Source organism: Rhododendron vialii, chromosome 6a, assembly GCF_030253575.1.
Source record: "Rhododendron vialii isolate Sample 1 chromosome 6a, ASM3025357v1".
Lineage (NCBI taxonomy): Eukaryota > Viridiplantae > Streptophyta > Magnoliopsida > Ericales > Ericaceae > Rhododendron > Rhododendron vialii.
The window spans coordinates 24909811-24934285 of record NC_080562.1 but is presented as its reverse complement, the minus strand read 5'-3'; the positions used below and the strand labels follow the sequence as shown (position 1 = coordinate 24934285).

The 24475-nt window shown below is 38.1% G+C and overlaps 4 protein-coding genes across 4 annotated transcripts; 1 reads left to right on the top strand and 3 right to left on the bottom strand.

Moving 5' to 3' along the window:
- Window positions 1-299: 299 nt before the first annotated feature.
- LOC131329900 (ribose-phosphate pyrophosphokinase 4) lies at window positions 300-7368 on the bottom strand. The gene is made up of 7 exons (XM_058363317.1): window positions 7114-7368; window positions 3911-4226; window positions 2386-2485; window positions 2187-2251; window positions 1552-1680; window positions 838-937; window positions 300-755 (listed from the first exon to the last, which is right to left on the bottom strand). The coding sequence occupies exons 1-7, from the start codon at window positions 7227-7229 to the stop codon at window positions 622-624; spliced, it is 960 nt and encodes a 319-aa protein (XP_058219300.1). The 5' UTR covers window positions 7230-7368; the 3' UTR covers window positions 300-621.
- Window positions 7369-17549: 10181 nt separating this feature from the next.
- LOC131328514 (uncharacterized) lies at window positions 17550-18489 on the top strand. Its single transcript, XM_058361454.1, has 4 exons — window positions 17550-17758; window positions 17840-18128; window positions 18232-18282; window positions 18382-18489. The coding sequence occupies exons 1-4, from the start codon at window positions 17550-17552 to the stop codon at window positions 18487-18489; spliced, it is 657 nt and encodes a 218-aa protein (XP_058217437.1).
- An 877-nt stretch (window positions 18490-19366) lies between these two features.
- Window positions 19367-20126, bottom strand: LOC131329899 (uncharacterized). The gene is made up of 2 exons (XM_058363316.1): window positions 19997-20126; window positions 19367-19895 (listed from the first exon to the last, which is right to left on the bottom strand). The coding sequence occupies exon 2, from the start codon at window positions 19854-19856 to the stop codon at window positions 19470-19472; it is 387 nt and encodes a 128-aa protein (XP_058219299.1). The 5' UTR covers window positions 19857-19895; window positions 19997-20126; the 3' UTR covers window positions 19367-19469.
- Window positions 20127-20150: 24 nt separating this feature from the next.
- Window positions 20151-22401, bottom strand: LOC131329898 (uncharacterized). Its single transcript, XM_058363315.1, has one exon. It carries the CDS (start codon window positions 21614-21616, stop codon window positions 20774-20776), a length of 843 nt encoding a protein of 280 aa, XP_058219298.1. The 5' UTR covers window positions 21617-22401; the 3' UTR covers window positions 20151-20773.
- Window positions 22402-24475: the final 2074 nt, after the last annotated feature.

Genomic DNA, 24475 nt, shown 5'->3' with positions numbered 1-24475 from the left:
GTGTCTATCTTACTTGGCAGTATTAAACAAAATTTTAAAAATCATAAAAGATGTTAGTATAATTTATGAAATAAGATAGTAGTTTTTTGAAGTATAGAGATGCAATTGTTTTTTTTTCTTTTTCTAAACATTAGTTGTCTGAAGTTTGTTCTCCACCTCCTATTCCATGCCTCTTTCAAATTGAAGATTTCTTGAATCAAAGCACAGCTTAAAAAGTAAATGGTACAGTAAATGCAAGTGTCCAAAGAGAGAATTAGCAGACTACAACTAAATGTGGCCTCTGCTTGGATGCCAAGATGTGCTGCTTAACAAATTTGGAATCTCATACAACTTTAGTCAGTCTTGTCTCAAGTTTGAGCGGAATATGATTTCCATTTTCTTCAACGCCGGAATCACGTAACGTTGCCTGCAAATAGCTAACTAGAAACACGACTAGAGATGTACAACGTTTGGAAACCATAATAAAACACACGGCAAGCCTATGCGTTAGTTCAATCGAATGTCAGGATAAATATGACAGCAACAAAAGCTGTCTCAAAATACAATGGAGCATTCCTTTGGACCTTATTGAAGGCTGCGGCAGCCATTCTTTTGTCTGATTCAATCCCCTTCAAAAGCATTTTAGATTTGAAGAGCATCTGCAATCGATCCGGCAAGGCTCAAAACTTCAAAAGGTGCCTTATTTGCTATGGCTTTCACAGTTTGAGGGCATGAGTCCGTGATCCAAAAGTAGGCGAAGGCCTTCTCTGATTCAGCTGAATATAAACATCAACGGCCATCAGAATCCAAAGAAAATGCAAACGAAAGAAAAATAATTGTCAATATTCAGATAATTACCCTCGTTCTTGTGAACAAACCGCTCCCATGATCGCTTAGGAAATACACCATGGGTTACATAAGCACTCACCTTTGATGCACCATGGGCTGCCAAAACTTTCTGGTACAGCCAAAGAGGTGGTAATATGAAGGGAAAATCAAATACAAGAAAATATTAAAATGAAATTCTAAGTAGCATAATCAGCGAAGGATAAATTTTAGAGCAAACTCCATTTTCCAGTTTCACACAGCGAGGTTGTGATCTACAAAAGTAAATAATGATGTACAACCCACAATATGAAAAGGAGATAACTCTGTCTCAGATAAACGTAGGCAAATACCCTTTCAAACTACACCAGCAAATGAAAAGCAAACAAACTAGCTCGTTTTAGAAGATGGGGATGATCTCAACATTTTTAATTTGTGAATCCAAATCCAATATTGTAATTCATGAATCTAATCTTTCTTGTAGCTACTTGGATATGCTCTGACTTCATATATCTTGTTTCCCTCTCACTCTCAACCAACTTGATGGAATATCTTTCCATTAAATAGCTTGATTTTCCTAGACAGCTAATAATGGGTCGTTTGAACCTCACTGACTTCTCTTCGCTGTCACAAATCCAATGACAGTTGCGATTTATTACCAACTTTCTTTCAAAAAACGTGTTCCTTGACCAAAATGATTCAAATTAGATAGAAGAGAACAAGGGGGTGTCTTATCAACAGAAGTACCTGGCACTCGATTAGTGTACCTCCAGATTGCACCAAATCGTCAACAATGACAACATGAAAACCAGCAGGATTACCCTCTTTGAGCCGAACTATTCGTTTATCGCCTTCCCGAACTTTTGCACAAACCACCTGCCATAATTAGATAGACACGAAGTGGGTACAAACACAAAGTAGGTTAGGATCAAAGAGAGTAAATACAAGACACATGATATATTAGGAAAGCACTGACTTACTTGAACTGACTTTAACTGGCCTGATTTTTACACTGGGGAGAACCCTCCTTTTATAGGCACAAGGAGGGTTGATTACATCATCACTTACATCACTTACATAATTACATATGACTATGACTAGTCCATGGATCAGACATAAGTCACACCTGACTACATACTATTATTTCAACACCTATTCCTACTAGGTACAGCTTTCACAACCTACAACGTAATAACAGTACACATCAACAATAAACACCAATTATACTTCCTACAACAGTACACAACAGTAAACACCAATTATACTTTCTACAACAGTACACAACAATAAACACCAATAATTTCACCAATGCCAAACACCGAAGACAATATAAGAGAGGAAAGGAATAAGACTTCAATGTGGTGGGGAGAAACAATACCCACCATGGGAAAGTGATCCAGTTGCTTGTGGAAGCGCTTCCAAGCTCCATCGTCTGGAAAAGCAACTACTATCTGAACGGAAGCAGCTATTAGATGAGAGGTAATGAATGTGCAGAGAATTTGACAGGAAAAAAAAAACCAACAGGAGGCAGGGGAGAAACCCTCGAAGAAAGAACAAAATTATGTGGAAATGCTAAAATACTTGCTTTATCAGAATCAGGAAGCTGTTGAAGGCGTTGTTTCAATAAGGGAATACCAGTTTCAAAACAAGGCAGAACATGGTCACTGAAATAGAATCTTTCCTGCAAAAGGTGCCAAAAGAATAAGAGCATAAGGACAACGTGGCCGCAAAGGGGAGGGAAAGAGAGAAAGCAAAACACTATTTGCAATTGCGTTCAAAATTCTTGCCTCCTGATACATCCGGAACATTTGAAATTGCGAAAAACTAGATCATTCTTCACAATACGGGAAATCATTCAAAATTCCTGCCTTCTGATTTATCCAGAACATTTAGAATATATGAAGGCAACCATACCTTATCTCTTTTCTAATTTTTATGCTGCGTCTATGAAGATAACTTACTATCAAACAACTGAAGAAGAAAACATGCAGATGAAGCCAGGGAACAATACACCATATCCAGAAAAGAGCAGATGTAATAGGTAAACCTAATTGCCTCAGGTGCTTGCCTCTCAGTCGTTCAATTGGTTAATTAGACAATTCTTTGAGAGTAGTCATGCCCATAGAGTTGGTAGTGGGATCAAAGTTTCAGCTCACCTATTTACTTATTTTGTAGTACATCGTTAACTGTTGATATTTGATTATGGAAATGGACTCGAACAAACCAAGAGAAGTCAATCAAAAGAAACTGAAACAGAATGAACGGCATATCATGTATTTTTCACTCCTTATATTAAACAGGAAAATAGACATCTAATTTAGCATTATATTAGTCTCCATGCATTACGCCTGGTGGTTTTCCAAGACACAGCCAAATGTATACAAACCAACTCCAAAATTCTATCACGTACAAAAACAGATAAGATACACATCTGCCAGTATTTAGTGATGAAAATAAAGTAGACATTTGTGGTGTGACAAGAAGGACCTTCCTGTCAAAAGAAATTCTACCTATATCTTAGTAACACAAACACACACACACATACACATACATACATACATACATATTTTCCTTGGTTGTGGCAGCTTCTGCAAGAAGCTAAAAGGTAAATTGACAGCAAGTTCATAAGAAGGTTTCTTTAACAGCATCAGCACTTCTACAAGCTGCTAAAAGAGAAGCTTGTCCCTTAAACATTCAGTATTTTTTTCCCTGATGGGGTCACATGAATTGTTTTTTTTCCCCTAGTTTATTTCAAATTCCCTAATTAGGGAGAAATGGTTGCTAAATTCAATTATAATGTGATATCTCCGAGACTGATGACAAATTAATAAACAAAATGATTGGTTTCAACTCAACTATTGCATTAACTTTCTACATTGACCCCAATATCCTATGTTGACCTACCTTTTTTAGTTAGCTGATTTAGTTTGTACTTTATAGGGGTCTGAATACTGAATAGCATACAAAATTTAAAAATCTAATATCATCGTAACAAGTATATAAAAATTGATGGGGTCAGTGGATCCCATCACCCTACTTGTAGTGTCCCCATTGCAAGCACCAAATCATATACAGCATGATTGAAACAACTTAACAGAAGTCAAACCTGCAATGCATGTATGTCATAGATAACTAAACTTGTTGGACCACCCCTTGAAATGGGAATATTTGATAAAATCCTTGCCATGGTAAATGCAGTCGCCACGTCACCTTCCTCTTCCATACGCTCGAATGAACCAGTTGGAAAGAATGGTAATACCAATGTAAAAGAAGCAACAAACAAGCGGGGCAGTGCAAATATGACAGAAAGCTGTTCAAAGATGACTCCCGGGGAGCTAAAAGATGCTAGAAAGGCAACATGGTGCCCTCGAATGTCTTGAGCATTGTTTATGAAGAGATTTGGAAATCCATCATCAAAACTCCTGTCACATGCATGAAGTCGCACAGTTATCCCATTCAACCAGATCAAATCACTCACGAATCAGAACAACAAATTTTAAAGAGGAACAGTTATTCAACTTGTAATAAATTTTCTGAAAATGAGAAACACAACCACGAAATAAAGTTTCAAAAAAAAACCCATTCCAAATCAGAAAGAGGACTAGTACATAAGAATAAAATTTTCATTATAATCAATCGACAACAATTGCTTTATCAGGTGGTCATCAAATAGATCCATTAATTCGTAGAGCTATTTACCCAATCGCAGACATTTCTGGAACACCTCTAACAGAGGAACAAATAGTCAATTTTGAAAGAAGTCATTGTTAACCTCTATTAGATATCAACCTCATGATTCAGAAGTGAACAACTGGCATCGGTATCTCAATTCCAATTCAGATCCTCTTATTTTTGTTTCTTGAACCGAGAGATCCATGAATCAGGATCGTGATGCATCATTTAGTAATTTAGCAATACGATTGTAGTATTAATTTCAACATTTGGTGTCACCCCATTTCTCCCAAAGAAAATTAATGATCTTGAAAACATTTAATAAAGGGGAATATCACAAACATGTTTCTGTTATGAGTCCAATTCTCAAACAGAAAACAGATGAAGGGGAAAAGGAATTGAAAATCAGGAGATATGGAAGCAGCGCAGAAGAAAGCATTAAAATACCACCCACTGAGTTTTCTCTTGTCAAGGAGGCGGGCAGTCACTATGTCAATGCATCTTAGCTAACAGGATATGTCTACCTCCAGGCTCCAACGTGAGGTTACTCATACTAGAATATTGAAACCTATACCCCGACCCTATGTTTACTTTTTATGGCCAGTGGGATCTCTCCCTCAGGTTTATTTGTATTCCATACCTTATACCTGACCTTTTCTTTTCGATAAGTAAGAAGGGTTATATAAAACAATTGGCACATAAATCAATAGGCTTGAAATGGGTGTCCCTATGCATCAAGCCATGCCAAGGAGAACAAAATACGCATCAATCTATTCATGAAAGTTGATAAAATTGCAAAACTGATTCAATAAATCAAAGCAGGCTCAACTTCTCCTCAGAACCAACTACATGAAAATGCTCACAATTCTACTTTTTAGAGCAAAAAAGTGGAGTCTCCACGCCTTCAAAAAGTCCATCTATTGCCTCCATCCATAGAGTCCACAACGAGGCAGTGGTCCTAAACATCAAGAGAGAGCCCAAAGTATTCTACCCAACGCACCATAGATGAGGAACTCCATTTACCAATCAATTTTTCACTCACTCCAAAGATAATCACTAACCACAGAGCCTTTATCATGACGACCCTTGCAAGGACTGGAAAGTTCACCTCCAGTCTTGCGAGTCACCAACAAAGATGACACCAAAAGCAAACTCTCACACCATTTCCAACCACAAACCTCATGTGGGACTAGAACTCTTGCCAACCGCTCCTTTACAAAGACAATAAGACTCACTAACCGCCAAATAGATCCAGTCTCCCCACTAACTCCCATACTTCACCGTCACCACCTATAAAGCATCGACACTGGTAGAGATCACCATATCCGGCGTCGGTCACTCCGGGTACATGCGACACGTTGGGGTCACACGGGAACACGTATGGGACACTCCACGTGGCGTGTGTATTAAATTATATTGTTTTTCATGCTGGGAGTCTGGGACAAGTTGGGGACACACTGGGGACACAATAGGGTGGTTTTTATAAATTTGAAAAGCTTTTTCGGGGTAAAATATTTGAAACTTCAAATTATTGGACCAAAAAGTGTAATATAAAACATGTGCGTATGTGAATAGGCATTCACAATCAGGCAATAACGCATTCGAAGGACCCTATCCTAATTTCCATGGGGTGTTGCGAACAACAGAACGCATGAAACAATGAGTACATCTACATTTTAATAAGAATAAAAGCGGCTTGGGAGATAGATGATGAAAATAGGACATCAAATAATTTGCACAAATAACCAGCTTAATACCCCACCAGAAGATACACAAATATGGAGTGTTATGTTTCACAGAGATGGTGGCACTAGAGGGTGTGGCAGAATGTCGTAGGAAGAAGAAAAGAATCATGATAATTAGAATGAATGCAATAACTTGGTCATCCCTTAACAGTTCAGCAATTAAATCTTCTTTTTTTCTCTGGGCAAGTTAAGTTTTCATTGAGAAAAAAACATCCAGCAAAGACCAAGGGTATACCCTTGCAGTACAGTACAAAGCTACTAGTTACTAACTAGCTAGAATCAATACAAGGATGAAAAGGAAAACAAGCTAAGCAAAGGCATAAGGGGGAATTTGCCATGTAAGGCAACCTAAACAATTAACATCAGTCTTTTTAATGCCTCTCCAAGAGGTTAGGCAATTAGCTTTCTCTTTTTGTTTTTTGAACAAGCAATTAACTTTCGCAATCACCCCTTAACTAGGACCCTTCTTAGCATTTGTGTTCCTTGATTTCGTTTCTTGCCCGCTTCATCTCTACATACTTTGTTTTGTATATTTGTCCTATCATTAGTCCATAAGGAGCATAACCTAATTGCACAATGTACTTCAGTCCTTCAACATTTTCACCCTGAAACTCAAACATTCTACCTAAACACATTAACGCAAACATGCTGGTTCATATGAAACCAAAGATCCTTCAAGACTGAGCTTTGAGTTCATAAGTATAGATTTAGAACTAAGCAGTGAAAAATAGTAATGCCCACTTCCAATTTCATGAGAAAAATTACACTCACCCAAAATAAGAGTTAATCTAACTCATCCGAACCATGATAATACTCTAGAGAAGAAGAAAATAACAAATGAAATATGAGAGAGAGAGAGAGAGAGAGAGAGAGAGAGAGAGAGAGAGAGGACCTCCAGTTGATGGATTGAAGCTGAATAAGGTCGGATTGAGCGGCTACTTTGCCAGCAAGATCTTCAGACTCCACGCAGTGGAACAAAAGCACTTGCTTCTTGTTGGGCTTCTCCATGTGGGTTTCTTGATCTTAATCAGCTGCTCAAAACCCTCTGATGGCTATTTCAGAAAGGGTTTAATTTGCCGCCAATAAAGTAGTATCGACATAGTACGTACGCAGGTGAAAGAGAGGAAATTTCCGTTTGACCAAAAAAAGAAGGGCGCCGCTGTTCGCAGCCCTCTATTTACTCCCGTAGCTCACTAAATTTCGGTAAATGATTGTTGAAAATCATAAATAACATTTCGGTAAATTGCTGTTGAAAACAAGATTATATTTCGGTAACTACATGTCGAAAATATGTTCAATTTTCGGTAAACAACTACCGAACATGCGTTTTCGGTAAACATCTGTTGAAAAAAATATTATATTTCGGTAATTGGACGCTGAAAATATATCTCAATTTCGGTAATTAACTGTCGAGTATAATTGAAAATTTTTAACGGATTATGGGAGTAAATAGAGGGCTGCGAATAGCAGCGCCCAAAAAAAAAGAGAGAGGATCGGACAGGGACCTGGGGTGCGAAGTGCAAATAACTATTCCCCGGAGCTTCTGAAGTCTAAACGCACACTTTGTTCGGTACCGTACACCCCAAAAGATTCCAAAATCTTCTGTTATTAGAATTTCCTCACGGTCCTGTTTCTAACATCTGCCCACTGTATTATACGAAAGATAATATGTCAATAATTCAAATACGTTCGGATGCGGCTCAAATATTAGCACTCATAAAATCACCATGACTCGAAATTCACTTTTTAGCAAGCTTCAATTATCTATATTCAAAGGCACGATGCAATATAATCAAGATCAATTTAAAATCAATTATTCATTGTTACTATTGATGTTGTTAGGAGGAGCCAAATTAGGCACAACTGTTAGGTGAATGACAGAAAGAAGAATAAACAAAAGGTCGATGTATATTTCTTTATTCCATCTAGGCATTCTTACAAACTCCCTGAATACAATATAAAATTTATAATGTTCCGAATGCCTAAAAAAAATTTCAAACCAATAAAATGAAACAATTACTAATGTGTAATAAAAAAACTAAGGGGGCAATCGACAGATGAATGCTGTCTGTTGTTAACTCCCTTCAATGTCAATTGGTAAAGCTTTCAGCGTCGTGCGGTTGAAATAGGCGAGATCCGAGGAGAGTTAGGCTCCGTTCCAGAAATTTTCTTAAAAAATAAGCAGCTTATTTCACATTTTCAAACTCAAAAATAAAGTAAATGAAAAATAATTTTTCAATTTTTTTTGCATCGTATAAGAGATCTCATTGAGATCTTCCAAACAAGATCCATATTGTATATTTTTAGATTTTAATAAACTCATAATTTTTGAGCTTGAAATTGCCTTTTTAAAAAATAAGGACTTATTTTTGGTTCCGGAACGCAGCCTTATTGAGAGGAGAGGCAGTGGATGAGTCTGATGAGAGTAGTGACGGAGCCAAAATTTTAGCCCAAAGGGGGCCAACATAAAAAAAGTATTTTCATGAAAAAATGTACTCAATATACGGTGTAGTTTTGTGGTATATTAATATATCGGGTATAATATCTTTTGCATTATTGTCAACAATTGCATTGCACATGTGTGATTTTTTTTTGAATTTGAAAGAATTTGAGAAAATTTTACCTGACAATGTAAAATAACCTTAATTTTCGACTAGATCAAATCAAAATTATTTATAATTTTAGAGATTGCTATACTTATTATATAAATAATAACCATATTACATGTAATATTAGTTAAAATATTTTAAATGTCGGGAGGGGTCCAAACGCGCAAAGACAGAGAGAGAGAGAGGGAGAGAGATATTTGATTTAATGGTTGAGCACGTCTATTCTCTCTAACCCATGAGATACTGTTAGATTAGTTTGGAAAGATAAGAACCCTTGAATTTATGTAGTATATAATATTCAAATACTAGCTTATTATATAGATATTGAACCAGAAATTCCATTCCCTAGTAAGAATCTAATTCTTCTCCCCCCGTGAGAATCCTAGATTATTATCTCAATCCATACAAAAAAATGTTTAACTTAAAAAAAAATCAAAATAAATATATAGTTCCTGAAGAAGATACTGAATTAGTCCAAACGTCGCCTAATCAAGTTCCTATTCTGATCAAAGATTACAAATTACAGGCATCCAAATTAGCTGAGGTGCACTCAGAAAAACCATGTTCTGAGACTAAAGTTTGTGTGCTAGACAAAAGTTTTGGTAGAGGTGGCAATTTGTGTCAAGTAATATGGTTTCACCCAAACCCATCCATTTATAATTAGCCCAAATCCACCCATATTTTATACTCCCTCCGTCCCTAAATAAGTGTCCAACGTGCAAATCTAGGTCTTCAAAAAGATGCATTTGTTTCGTTAAAAAAATCAAATTTTTTTCACAAATCAATAGATAGCAATGAGTTCTATTAGATTGTGAAAAAAAATTTAATTTTTCAATGAAAAACATGCATATTTTGTAAGGCCTAGTTTTGCGCGCCGGACACTTATTTAGGGATGGAAGGAGTAATGGATTTATATGGGTTGAACCCATATAAACCCACATTTACATGGATTTAATAAGTGGGTTAAAAATGGGTTCTATATGGGTTAGAATTAAAATACCCACCTTGTCCTTTAATTACCTTCATTACTCCACTTCTGTTTGCTGTTTCTGAGTGAGGGACGAGATGCAAATTCCCGGAAAACAAAAATAAAAATGGACGAGATGTCAGGAGTTTGCATCACCAGACTCATCGATCAGCCGGATGTTTGGTTGCTAATATCTACATTCTAAATTCATGATTATAATCAAATCAATGCGCCTTGTTTTTTCCCGAAATTTTTTAGATAGCCTCAATAATCTTTAGCTTAATCATTAATTCATCTTGATCGGAGCAATAAAAATAAATAAAAAACTGCTACAAGAGATGTTTAAAATTATCTTTTTAATTGGAAAATCACAACAAAGAATTGCTATTGGAGATGTTTGTAAAAAAGTAGAGGTGGCTTTGGCGGACGCAATGAAGACCGAAATAATACAATTGGTACAATCATCGCCTTCCAAACGATTCTCTGACGCGTCCTTTGACTCTTTGTCAAAGTTACGTTACTGTTTGAAAATGGAAAAAAAGTAAAAACCTGATACTTGAGACGAACTAAAAGGGATAAAAAGTTTATTGCAAAATAAACAAATACAAAAAAATTTGAATAGAGACAAAAAAAAAGTCTCTTAACTTTTTAATTAATTCAAACCTAAGCAGTGGCTTCGGCGAATGCAACGAAGACCGAAGCTGTACAATCGATGCAATCATTGCCTTCCAGACAATTCTTTGATGCGGCCTCTGATTCCTCGTCGAAATTACGTTACTGTTTGGAAATGGAAAAAAGAAGAAATAAAAACCTGATTTTTAAAAAAAATTGAGTTTTAATCATAAAATTTTACTTTTCTGAATCCCCTTATTGAGACAAATAAGAGAGGGGGAGGGGAAGAAAAGAAAACAGGTCAGGTCGGGCGGGTTTGGGTTTCGCTTGACCCATATTCGACCTGACCCTTTTCAACCCATTTACTTTTTTGATCCATATTCGACCCGCTCATATTTAACTCACGACCCGTTTCAACCCGCCCAGACCCGCCTCTAAGTTTTGGTGACTTTTTTGTTATTTTCTCTTTACTTTTACTAGATTTGGATATAAGTTTTATGTCACATCATTTATCTCGACGAGAAAAATCAGAAAGGTATAAAAGTATAGACAAAAGTTGAAAAAAAAATTCATGTAAGATGAAAAAAAAGACACTAAAAGATAGTCAGAAAGACAATCGATTAGCGACTTCATCGTTGTTTTTATTCAATTTTTTCAACTAAGTCTAATTTTTATTTTTATTAACTTTCTTGATTTTCCTTGTTCGAGTCGAACAAATCCAGTATAATTGAAGGGAAAACAACAAAAAGACGAGTCAAAACAATACCAAAAAGTTTGTTCAAAGGAAGCCTAGCTTACAATTGCTCCAAATATACACATGGATGAATATTCCAATGCTCTTGGTGCCCTCCACTACTCTGTGGAACTTTGGACCCAAAATGCTAACCAGTAACCAATAGCTCTGAAACCACACACAACTACACGAAATACTTACACACTCTCATTCACAAGTGAAGTCATATAATTTGTATACGTGTGTGAGAGATCGAGCATGAAAGCTTTTTTGAAATAATATCGTAAACTACTAAATTCGTGAGAACGATGATTGAAAGTGTAAAAATAAAGTGAGAATCGAGAGCAGAAATAGATTGGATTCTAAAGAATTACTGACTAAGGCCTCACACATACTGCAGTGCTAGCAAAATTGCACTGACTACTTTTGGAATAACGGGAAGATTAGTTTATATATATGCTCATTTAAACCCTTTTAATTTTTAAAAATTCTTCTGTACAATATTTAAAAAAAATCGGAACCATGAACTCATATTATATAAAGTAGATGTATGACAAAAAATGAGATATCATTTTATAACGAATACTCTAAAATTAAGCTTATATTAACTATCCATATTCATCGAAAATATGAATTCGAAAATGCAGTCATCACGCTTAAAGTATAAATCTTGGGTAAATTTCACCGACCTTGCTGAGGTTTTTAACAAATGTAGAGACCTCCATTGAGGTTTCTGAAATTATGCTCTCCTCCTTTACTTTTGAAACTATTATACAGATTCCCCCTTCCATTAACTAACTCACTAACGGTGTTAAATTTAGCTCTTAAATGACACAAATAACCTTAAAAAATAAGTTGATATATTTATTTATATATGTATTATTATTTTTTTCAGCATTTCATTTTTAATTGGGTTTGTTGACTAATATTGATTACTAGTATTTTGTTAATTGAATTATTGGTTCTTGTTTTTTCATTAATTTTCTAGGGCGTTTATGTTCTCATACTATTTTTTAATTTGATTAGATATTTTATGGTATTTATTTTACAATACTATTAGAATTTATTTTCATGGACTTATTTTTCAAATTGTTCCTTCTCCATTTCTCATGTTTCTTTACACAGTGATCTTTTAGAAAAATGTGATATATATATTTTTATTTTTCATTAGTTTTTGAGTCATTAATCATAAAAACATATTGAAATGGTTTATTAATGGATAAGGTTTTTTTTTTTTGTTGTTGTTGATAGGCAACATATAAGTTTTTTTTTTATAGTGGTTTTGGCAAAAAAAAAGGAGAAGAATGGAATTGATATTTTGGTAAAAAAAAATATTTTTTATTTCTTTGTATCATTAAAGAATGTTTAATACTGAATTTATTTTGTCAAATCATATTATAAATATGTCAAGATAAATGTTTAATATGGTGAATTATGTATTTAGGAGTGCTTTTATTTTTAATTAAAAATACAAGTAAGAGAGAAAAACAATAGACCATGATTATCAAAATATAAAATGCATAAGTAATTTCAAAAGTTCGAGCATAGTATGTATAACTTAAGTCTAATCTTGTTTATACTATAAATGTTTAAACGTTAAACAAGTGTTGCAGAAAAAATGGTGAGAGAGAGTGAGAGAGGCAAAAGGAAAGTTGATGGCCGAGATGGCGGTGGTTGGATTCCTGTGATTAAGAATCACAGAAATCAGGTTGTAAGGTTGTCAGGCGTCAAGGAGGTATTTACTCTTGTAGACACTCCAATCTGGGCTTCCAGATTAGTTTACTTACGGTATTTGATTCTCCAATGATGAAACAGATTAAGAACACCTCGAGAATGTCGAGTGTTTGACACCCTTTTGAACCTAACCAAATATGAGCCCCTTCAAAAGAGCCAAAAATCCTACTGGCACGCGTTGGTTGAGAACCCGTGCGCACAGATCAACTTGACAGGTGTTGGTCAATGGTTAAAGCTTGACCGTTGACCAACGCGTGAGTAGGTGGTACATGCGCGCGCTGTTCCACGACCATCGCGCGCTGGTCAAATTGTCAGGTGGTGGTCAACAGTCAAAGTTTGACCATTGACCATTACGCCAGGGCGCAACTCTCGCGCGCTGGAGTGACTCCATCGGGCGTCGAACTGACTTCCTCGCGCGCCTGAGCGCAATGTCAGTCCCTACCAACTTTTCTTAAGGTAGAAACTTTGCCACCAATGCAACCTCAGCCAGCCTCGTGGACTGGCTGAACTCCCCTCTTTGCAGCTCATACCAACTTCCATCTCCTCCTATATATTGCCCCCATTGTTGCTCTTTCTTAGGGTTACAAAAATTCAAAAAAAGAGTAAGCACATAAGCTCTTGTGTTTTTCATCCAAATTCACATTTCTCAAAATACTCAACACAAGCACCCCAATCAACTTCAAACTTCAAAACTCAACCTCTTTCAAACTCAATCTACGTATAACATACCTATTGTTTTTTGTTTTGATCCCTGAAGGGGGCTGACAGGGCCAAGGCTGGTAATCAATACCAATTCTGGACCTAAAGCTGGCAGGGTTTCAAAAGCCGTTGTGGTAGGAACCAGCGCGCGACGGTCCCAGTCTCGCGCGCGACACTCCGTGGCCGCGCGCACAGGACCGCGTGGGGATTGGTTTCCTACTATTTTTTGTCTTTTTGTTTATATAGATCAATTTGCAAGCATGCTAACAACCAGTTTACTGCTTTCCTTAGTATAAACTACTAGTCTTAGTTCAATATGAGTTTCTGCTGTTATGGAGTACCCCTGGGGTCATTCTGGACCTGTCCTAGAACCCAGAAACATGCAAACCAAGTATTGGTCTGGTTGCGCCAGGGCGCGACCATCGCGCGCCAGAGTGCCACATTCGCGCTCCAGAGCGCCTCTGACTAGTGGCTGGCCTTGCGCGGGTAGCTTGGCTTTAGGCCATTATTTTGTCCCCACACTCTTTACGGGGTGATCTGTTAATTTGTAGGGCTTTTCAGCCTTTTAACTGTATATTAGAACTGCTTAGAACTGCTTGATTTGTCCTGGGTGTGCATTGGTCCTTCTAGAGCCTAGAAGGAGATAAAACTTACCCTGTTGGGAGGATATCAATCTCGCGCGATGGTGTGGGTCTGATGCGCGACGGTGGACTTGCATGTTGGCAGATCCATGCATACTAGTTGGTCACTGTTTGTGTCAAATTCATACTAACGCACTGTTTTGATATCCAGTCACAGTGTTGAATTTTATCTAATTTATTTTCTAATATATCATCTCATATCGCATCTTGCAAAGTGTTACAGTCTTAATCCCCAATTAACTGTTTCCCCACCCTAATTGGCTAAAGAATTAATTAATCAAACAGAATCGCAAATGTTTTTGCAAATGCTTAAGTAGAGACCGATCTTCGGATTGGGCGAGAGGGGTGCCTTAAAACCCTTCCTCTCTCGTAACCTGGCTCCCGAACCCAGATATGGTTATGACGGACTGGTGCCTTCACCTTTTTCAAAATAAACAGCGCAGTGAGCTTTTCAAGTTTGGTTCTTTGGGTGTCGGACCTTCAAACCCAAGTGGTGACTCTGAATTGAGCGCTCGTCTGCCAAAAAAGCGCGCTCATCGATTCGCCCTTTTTTCCGAGCACGCTGCCCACAACTCTATTTGTGGACAACATACCAGAGGAAAAAGACCAGGTCTGGCTACGGAGAACTTTCAACAAGTTTGGGGTGGTTAAGGATGCATTTATACCAAGCAAAAGGAGTAAACAGACGGGTAATAAATTCGGGTTTGTGAGGTTTGATTGTCATGTGTCTTCAGGAATGGCAATGACTAGAATGAATGGGGTTTAGGTGGACAACAATCGTCTGTTTGTAAAGGAAGCTTGCTTTGGCCACAATGAAGCAAAACTCCATCAGAAGTTGCCCAAATTTCCCACTGAGCAGGTCCTCAAGCAGTTGATTTCTGGGCCTAATGAGATAAATGTCCTCGACTGTGACAAATCGACAAGGGGCATGTTTGGTCCAGCTAAATCCTACGTTCATGCTCTGTAAAGGGAATCTTCCAAAAAACCTTCTACAGAACAGAGTATTACTCTCCAGGTTAACTCTGTTGGGAATGAAGGGTTATTTAGAAGTGCGGTGGTTGTTATGCACATGGTTGTTTCTATGTCGACCTTGAAAAGCAATTTCAGTTTGGAGAGTGATATTGAGACCCAGTTCAGGACTATGGGAGGGAGATCAGTCTTTATCATATTTCAAAGCCAAGAAGCTAGGGACTCACTTATTAAGGACCCATGGATGAATCTCTAGTTTGAAGTGGTAAAACCGTGGAATGGTGAGACTGCTAGCTTTGAAAGATTTGTCTGGTTGAAATGCCAAGGAATTCCTCTAAATGCCTGGAACACCCAAACTTTCAAGCTGATTGGAGAGGTTTGGGGTTACTTTATTGCGATGGATGAGGCTACTTTGAAAGATTTTTCTTTTGCTAAGGGGATGGTGCTGATAGCTTTAGAGGAGAGGCAAAAAATAGACAGATGGATCAAGTTGGAGGTTTAGGGCGTGGTCTATGAGGTTAAAGTTACAGAGGAATCCTCATTTGTTAGTTTAGAGGAGGTTGAACTTTGCTCTTCGGTGGTTGCTATTGCTCATGGTACTGTTAGGAAGCTAAAAAAACTTCCAATGGGAAGCAGGCCGAAAATTCAAATCAGGGAAGGGAAGGGAAGGGAAGGAGGGTGATGGTGACGTGGAAGCCTATTCAAACCCAGCAGCCAATAGAATAGGGGGTCTTGGTGGTAGTATAGCTGGTATAATAGGTGTGCTTGGGGTAGACAAGGTTCATGATGGGACTATAGGGTCTCAACTCAAGATTGCAGTTAAGCATTTAATGCCTGAGCTGTCCAATACGCAAGCCCCATCAGGGGATTTTGAATCGGTGGTCGAGGACTCTGTGGAGGCCTTGAAGAGAGGTGATGTTGAGTTGGGTGTAGTGGGCCAGAATGTGGTTACCTCTTTGGCCCACGAGGAAGCCCATTTGGCAGCTAGCACTATTCTAACTGTTGGTGGGCCTGTGGTGCCTTTTAATGTGGAAGGGTCTTTAGGCCTTAAAGCTTTAGGGTCCATTGAAGTTGTAGTTGATTCTGCTAGACCTCGTTTTGAGATTGAGCTCCATCTAGATGTATCTCTTGTGGCAAGTGGTGGCTACCCTGAGTAATCAGCTCATCTGGTGAGGAGTTCTCAAATTTCGAGTATCAATCTGTTGGTGGACCTAAATGATGCTGAGTGCAGGAGAAGGAGAAGGCGACAACTCTCGAAGCTAGTTATCATTCATGAGGTGGTGGATGGGGATCGCACTCAGGTAGAAAACTCTGTCTCCTCCTCTGTTGTTTCTCCTCAGAGCAGTTCAAGGGTAATTCGTGTGGTCAGAGCTACGATGGAAATTGGAGGTGAGTTGGGTATAAATTTTCACCTTAATGATGATTTGGTTTTACGCTCAATGATTGAAATCGAATCTCTGGAGTACTCTCAAATGCTTGAGAGAGAAGTGGAGTGTTAGATTTCTTAACCTCTTTTGGAGTTTGCGTGTGGGTGTTCCAATTTTTATGTAGATGTTATCTTGGAATATTAGAGGATTATGGAGTTTGACCAAGAAAAGATTTTTGTTTAAACTCATTAAAAAACAGAAACCTGATATGGTTCTGGTTCAAGAAACAAAGTTAGAAAACTTGGAGAGGATAGCAATCTAGCGTCTATAGGATAGTTCTGAGTTCGAGTTTGCTTGCTCCGATGCTGTTGGGGCTTTGGGGGGTTTATTGTGTTTCTAGAATAAAGATTTTTTCAAAGTAGACAACATGATTGTGTAAAGATCTTTTATTTTGCTTCAAGGGCTGATCAATAATGTCTTTCCGTGTGTGGTTGTGAATGTGTATGCCCCTAATGACGTGGTGAACTGTAGGTTGCTGTGGGAGGAGCTGCTGAACTGTAAAGCAAATTCCAATGTTCCGTGGTGTGTGGGAGGTGATTTTAATGAGATCTTAGACGTGAATGAGAGAGTGGGATGTGTGAGGATTGAAAGGGGCATGAGGGATTTTGTAGAGTTTTGTAACAACATGGAAATCATTGATCTTCCAATGTTGGGCAGAAAATTTACTTGGACTAATTTTCAGGGCCATGCCATCCTCAGCCGCTTAGACAGATTTCTAGTCTCTATCCAGTGGCTGGAAAATTTCAAAGTGCTTCAATGGGGTTTGCCGAGACCAATCTTTGATCATTGTCCTATTATGCTCCTCGATGATGGCAAGGATTGGGGTCCTAGGCCTTTCAAATTTATGGATATTTGGTTGTCAAATCCAAGTTGTACGAAGTTAGCTAAGGATACATAGAATGAGGTTCAGGTGGATGGTTGAGCTGGATTTATGATTATGCAAAAGTTGAAAGCTGTTAAGGATAAGCTCAGAGTGTGGAATAAGGAAGTCTTTGGTGATGTTAAACTTGCTCTACAGCAAACTGAAACTGAGCTTCACCATTTTGAGTTATTAGCCGAAGAGAGACAACTTAGCGAGGTTGAAAAGACTTCAAGATGCAAAACCAAATCTGAATTTTGGAGACTCTTTCGCTTGATTGAATCCAAGTGGAGGCAAAAATCTTAAACTACCTGGTTGAAATTGGGGGACAAAAACACTAGATTTTTTCAAATGTTGGCCAATAGCAGGTTTAGGAGGAATATGATGGGTTCAATTAAGGCTAATGGAAGATTAGAGGAAAATCCCAAGGAAATTAAAGATGCAGCTGTTGAATATTTTTGCACCAACTTCAAAGAGGAACAAAGAACTAGAACTACTTTAGGAGGGGTGTTTATCAGAAAACTTAGTCCCCTAGTATCTTCTGATTTGGAAAAGCAGTTTGATGAGGGAGAGATAGTCTCAGCTCTAAAAGGATGCAGTAGCCTTAAGGCACCATGCTTTGATGGCTTTAACTTCTCCTTTATCAGGAAAGGATGGGTTTTCATCAAGCCTCTACTATTTCAGTTTTTTTTCTGAATTTCATGCCAATGGAAAGCTTACAAAATGTATCAATTCTACTTTTGTTTTTTTGATCCCAAAGGTTGATTGCCCTACTAGGTTTAAGGAGTTTAGACCAATTAGTATGGTGGGGGTCTATAAAGTACTCTCAAAAGTTTTGGCAAATAGACTTAAATTCCACTTTCCCTCTATAATTGGTGAGTCTTAAGCTGCTTTTATTGGGGGAAAACAGATCTTGGATGGTGTTCTAATAGCTAATGAAGTAATACATAGCTGGAAAAATAGGTCACAGGAGGCCTCATTCTCAAAATTGATTTTGAGAGAGCATATGATTATGTGAATTAGGGCTTTCTACTGGATTTGCATGTGAAAATGGACTTTGGTGAAAAATGGTGTGGATGGATCAAAGAATGCATGTCTACTATAGCAATGTCTGTTCTTATAAATGGGTCTGCTACTAGGGAGTCTCAGAAAGATCTTAGGCAAGGGGATCCCTTATTCCCTTTTCTTTTCAATATTGTGGTTGAAGCCTTGAATATTTTGTTGGAAAGAGCCAGAGCACTAAATATAATCAAAGGAACTCAGATCGGGGCTAATGGAGTTATCTTATCTCATCTTCAATTTGCGGATGATATGATTCTCTTTTGCAATAACGATGGAGTGGAGTTGGCTAATATAAAAAGGGTTCTTAGATATTTCCAGCTCATGTCAGGCTTGAAAATTAATTTTTCCAAAAGCTCTGTGTGTGGTGTTAAGATTTGTGATCAGGATGTGAAAGATTTTGCTCTCGTGATGGAGTGTAAAATTGAGACATTGCCAATCAAATACTTGGGGTTGCCTTTGGGTGCTAATCTGAAAAGAATTAAAACTTGGGAACCAATCTTGGACAGGATGGGTAAGAAGTTGAGTGCATGGAGTAGGAGATTTAATTCTTCGGGTGGTCGTCTTACTCTGTTAAATTCAAATTTTGGTCACCTCCCTATCTACTTCATGTCTATTTTCAAGATGCTTGTGGCTGTAGCACAGTCAATTGAGATATTACAATGTTCTAAATGGCGCTTAGCGCTAGCAGGGCGGAGACCCACCTCCAAGCGCCAAGTCGCCTAGGCGGCGCCAAGCAATTCGGCGTTTTTTTTTAACAAACCATTATCCAATCAAACTATATTCTATGTATCCATAATGCAAGTTCAAAGTTCTACATAACCATAATACAAAGTTTAATGTACAAACCCAAATGAAATTAAGTAGTAGCAACTAGTAAATAAGTTGAATAAGACAATAAGTAGAAATAAACGAGATCGAAGATCCCTAATGCCAAGTTCAAAGTTCATCTCCTTCCTCTATCTCTTCTCCTCCATACCCCTCCAAAACTTGATCTCCATCAGACTCAAAGTCAATCTCCTCATTTTCCTCCTCTTCGGAGACATCTTCTGATACAAAATCTTCTTCATGTAGCTCTCGCGGCTCACGTACTCCAACATTTCTACCACTTCTTCTTGGCATAAAGACTTCATCCACTCCCATAGTGGTGGCAAGCAACTCATATGTAAGTCCTGAACCCGGCTCAACTTCATCATCATCACCACCTTCAACAATCCATCCTTGTGCATACGTTGCTTCGCTAGCAAGTAGGACATCTTTCTCCTTCTTCTTTGCTTTCTTGTTGATGAGTTTGACATTGAATTGGACGTACACTAGATTGCTCATCCTTGTTGCATCTAGTCTATTCCTTTTCTTTGTATGTATCTATACATAAAAAAATCCATGCCATTTCTCCTTTAATAATAATTTCAAGCTACTAAATTACTATAAGAGCGAGAGATGAAGAGAAAAGTATATGGACTTACCCCCTCAAAGGTGCTCCAATTTCTCTACACCCGGATGAACTTGAAGTCAAAGCGAGAATTCTCATAGCCATTCTTTGCAATTTGGGTGTAGAGTTGCCATAATTAGCCCACTAACCAACTAGTCATGTAAAAAAAAAAACACAACTTAAAATTCTATTTGCACGAAGTTGCTAACTTACTACTAACATTACTAGTAATTAGTAAATTAAATGAAGAACTAAGAAGCGTAAAAAATGCCATAATTTACCCAGATCATAATTGTCATTGTTTGCTTCACATCTGCGAAGGGCCACATTTTTTCCAAACATACCTACTTTGTTCTTGTACATCAACAACTCTTTATTGACGACATAATCTTGGGCATCCACATCTTCTGGATAGAATCCTTCAACACATTCAACAACTGCCTCCATGATGCTTGAATCATTTTGAATGGTTTGATCCTTATAGAAGAAAAAAGGATTCAACAAATAAGCCGTCAAATGTAATGGACTATCTAGCCGACCTTGAGATTTTGTATCAATGATATCTAATATCGACTTGAATTGGGCCTCTTTAGATTTGCATGCCTCTATGATCTCTTGTTTCGCCTTTTGTAGTTCTCCATACACAAAGCCCATTGAGGGACGGTCCCCATCAACAAGTCGAAGCACTTTCACTAGGAGAGCAAACACTTTCAAGCATAGACTTACACCATTCCAAAATGATATACTAAGCACGGTAGCATATGGTGTTTTCCCTTTTGTGCTACTAGGACCCCATTTACTCTTTCCCCGGTCATTCATTGCTAGTAACCATTACCTTCAAGGCTTCTTTCTTCTCCGCCAAACTTTTCAAAGTCAAGAAAGATGTTGCAAATCTAGTCACACCCAGCCTCACTATATCTCTCTTTTTGGTAGCTTTTCTCATCAATGCCAAAGTCGTATGGTAAGCATAAATAAATATAGTAAAGGCCTTTGCCTTATCTATAACTCCTTTGAATTTTGGTAGCTTACCAATTCCTTCAAGCATAAGGTGTATGGTGTGCGTGGCACATGAGCTCCAAAAGATGTTAGGCCTCTTGACCTTCAACAACTCCGCCGCAGCCATGTTATTTGATGCATTGTCCATCACCACTTGAACTACATTTTTTGGCCCAACCTCTTCAATACACTTGTCAACATAGTTGAAGATGTATTCCCCCGTGTGCGACTCATCCAAAGTTTCCTTAGAAGAAAGAAAAGTAGTCCCTTCCTTGCAATTGACACACAAATTCATGATGCTTCTCCTCTTTCGATCGCTCCAAGCATCAGTAATAATAGAACAACCCGTTGAAGCCCACTCTTCCTCTTGCTTCTTGAGACATTTTTTGGTTCTCTCCACTTCCGCCTTCAACAATGGCTCCCTTAATTTGTATTGGCTTGGAGGTTGGTAGACCACGCCAAAATGACCAACCACTTCACAAAATTGAGCGAAGCTATTATTGTCAATGGCATGAAATGGGATACCGGCTTCATACACCCATCGAGCCAAGAAACTTTTCACTTTCTCACTTCTAGCCTTCAAAAGTGTAGCACTTATGGTTTGTTGTCCCGACGTCATCTTCTTCCCAGGATTGATATCCGATACATATTTATCCATGGGACCTAGAGTATAGGGCCTCTTTCTTGTCCCTATGAAATCAACTTCCTCATCACCATCTTCTTCTTCTATGATAGTCACTTTCTTTCTAATCTCCTAGGCCGCTTGAAGCTTGTCTTTTTTCTTCTTACTTCCCTCTTCAACTGCCGCTTTACACTTGGCTATATCTTCCTTGCTTGCATTAGGACAAGAGGAAACAGACCCCTTAATTTGAGCTATGTGTTTTTTTAGCCTACTAATCCCTGAACTCATAATCTTACCACACAATTTGCATTGTATTTTATCCAAAATTCGTAGGATCCACTAGTATTCCATACTCCCATCCCATATCATTTGATGCTCTTTTAAGGGCTGTTGAATTATCGGTGGCGGCATTAGAGGCCGCTGAAGATATATTTTGAGATTGAGACATTGGTTGAGACATTTACAATAGGCCTACACATTAAATTTAACTATACAAGTTATACAATGCACTGATGCAGTCAAAGTTCATCATAGAATCACAATTAAGCAGCCACGTACACAAGGGAATAAGAAGGAAACAAAAAGAAGGCAAGTAAAGAAAGCAGCCAGCTTCGAATATGCATCATACAGCTAACTTTCTGAGCATGTTGAGGAAAATTCTGGGTACATAGCCTTTCTGAAATTTCACAGAACTTGGCTCATATCTAAATTCTCACTCTTGTCAGGAACTGCTACTATGATGAAAAACAGAAGCCACAAGTCAAAGTAACAAAACAAAATAAAACAGGCCCTCATCGTCAGTCTAAATACTAATACAACACTTCTGAGTTCTGAAAGCTCAATCAGAAATACTCATATACAATGTGTTTTTTTTTTTTTACAATCTGTCATAATCTGTTTTTTTTTTTACAATCTATTTGTCGTTATACAATCTGTTTTTTTTTAAATACCAAAAAAAAAACTCAATCAGAAATACAGAAATTTCAGAAAAACTCAATCAGGTATGTACACTTCTGAAAGCTCTATAAATCAGGCAAATCACTATGAGAGAGAGAGAGTGAGAGAGAGAGAGCAACTCTTCTGAGGCCGAGAGAGAGAGAGAGAGAGAGAGAGAGAGAGAGAGAGAGAGAGGCACAGCGAGGGAGAGAGACATATCGGCGGGAGAGAGAGACGATGGCGTTGACTGGAGCTCTGGTCGACTGGAGTTCTTCACTTTCCGCCTCTGAAGCTCTAGAGTGTGGAGTGACAGGAGTATTGAATGGGGATGTAAATGAAATTCTAATATATATAGATATGATTTTGTAAAATTACATAATAAGCCCTTTTAGTTTTTGCACTTTTGATCCTAGCCCTTTTAAGTTAATAGTATACAATTTTGGCCTCCAAAGACGCCGCCAAGGTCCGCCAAGGCCGTCTAGGCGGCTGCCAAATAGCTGCCAAACACCGCCAAATTTCCCTGGGCACCAAATCAAACGCCGAAGGGTATTGGCGTGGCGGTGGGGTACCTCCAAGCTCCTCGGCGGCCGCCGAGGTTGCCATTTAGAACACTGGATATTATAGAGACAATTTTTCTGGGGTGATTCGGTTGATAAGAGGAAACTTGTCATGCCCTCAATTTTCAACATAAATAAATAATCCATTTTGATAAAAGACCCTCGCATAACTATAATAATACCCAAAAGAGTTTCCAAGTTTAAAGAGTTTACAACATTGGCACTCCAGCCCAAATTAAGCCTAAGTACAAGTACGAAAAAGTTATCAGAAAGAAAATGTTTAGTCAAAAGAAATTCTTGAATGAATAGTTACAAATCCATCTTTATCAAAAGAAAGTCAATTACAAAGATGATTAAGTAACTAATAAAGTTAGCTTCCAAAGAAAGTCTTCACATCCAAGCACAAGATGTATGCAATCTATTGTCCAGCGTTTGAACCTGAAAAGAAAGATTGGGTTGAGCTACACTAGCCCAATAGGAATATCTTTACCAATTCTATATGAAAACATGATGATAAGTGCAAAGGATGAAGACATGAATGTATGGTTCAATCTGTAGATGGCAATTAACTCAAAGAGATGCCAATCACTCACAACAATTGTTCTAACACATGCCGGTATCACCAATTAGCCACATTGTTCATAATACTCACGCGACTTTAGTAGTTCTGACATGACTCTTTTTCACCAATCTCCACCCCTTGTGATACCGTACGACACTACTAGGGTTACCGTATTACCACCCCTTGCGTTACAGAGAACCTTAACAACTTGGATCACCATATTACCACCCCTTACGTTACGAGATCCATTTGAGTCTCTGTATTACCACCCCATGTGTTACAAGACTCCCTAAACCAACTTCCGACCTAAACAACTACTTTCTCATACAATATGCGAGTTAGGATTCCCCCATGATCACAATCATAGATGAGACATCATACATTATGCCAACGTTATCACAAATGCGCCATAGACATTCACAAGTACCAACAATCAATAGAATGCATTCAAATGAAGTTTTAACCAAGTAATTCCCTACTCGTTCGGAAGGCCAATGGGTCAAGAATAACATCCACTAATCATAGAAAGTCATAACGACAGAACGAAAATCTTAGGGGTAGCTAGCAAATGATGGTAGACTGACATACTCCCACTCAAATGGTCATAACTTTCTGTGTACTAAGAGTCTTAAGACGATTTTAATGGAAATGGAAAGCTGACTTCAAGACCTTCGAATTGATATAAAGTTTGCATGAATCGGACATCGGACGAGAAAGTTATGGCTGTTTGAAGTTGGGCTGAAACCCAGAAGGCGAGCAGAATTTCCAGTGAGGGGAGGGCTCGATCCCTCCTCTCACGGTGATTGATCCCCTAGGTTAAAAATCCAGTTTTGAGTTGAG

What these genes read in the sequence shown, in the direction of transcription:
- LOC131329900 (XM_058363317.1), bottom strand. Translation starts at nt 7,229, where the DNA reads ATGGAGAAGCCCAACAAGAAGCAAGTGCTTTTGTTCCACTGCGTGGAG. An exon ending in ATGACATACATGCATTGCAG is followed by an intron (nt 2,486 to 3,910) that starts GTTTGACTTCTG and finishes CACCTTTTGCAG; the next exon opens with GAAAGATTCTATTTCAGTGA. An exon ending in AACTGGATCACTTTCCCATG is followed by an intron (nt 1,681 to 2,186) that starts GTGGGTATTGTT and finishes TAATTATGGCAG; the next exon opens with GTGGTTTGTGCAAAAGTTCG.
- LOC131328514 (XM_058361454.1), top strand. Translation starts at nt 17,550, where the DNA reads ATGCAAAAGTTGAAAGCTGTTAAGGATAAGCTCAGAGTGTGGAATAAG. An exon ending in CCTTTATCAGGAAAGGATGG is followed by an intron (nt 18,129 to 18,231) that starts GTTTTCATCAAG and finishes TTGATCCCAAAG; the next exon opens with GTTGATTGCCCTACTAGGTT. An exon ending in GACCAATTAGTATGGTGGGG is followed by an intron (nt 18,283 to 18,381) that starts GTCTATAAAGTA and finishes GGGGGAAAACAG; the next exon opens with ATCTTGGATGGTGTTCTAAT.
- LOC131329899 (XM_058363316.1), bottom strand. Translation starts at nt 19,856, where the DNA reads ATGAGCAATCTAGTGTACGTCCAATTCAATGTCAAACTCATCAACAAG.
- LOC131329898 (XM_058363315.1), bottom strand. Translation starts at nt 21,616, where the DNA reads ATGGATAAATATGTATCGGATATCAATCCTGGGAAGAAGATGACGTCG.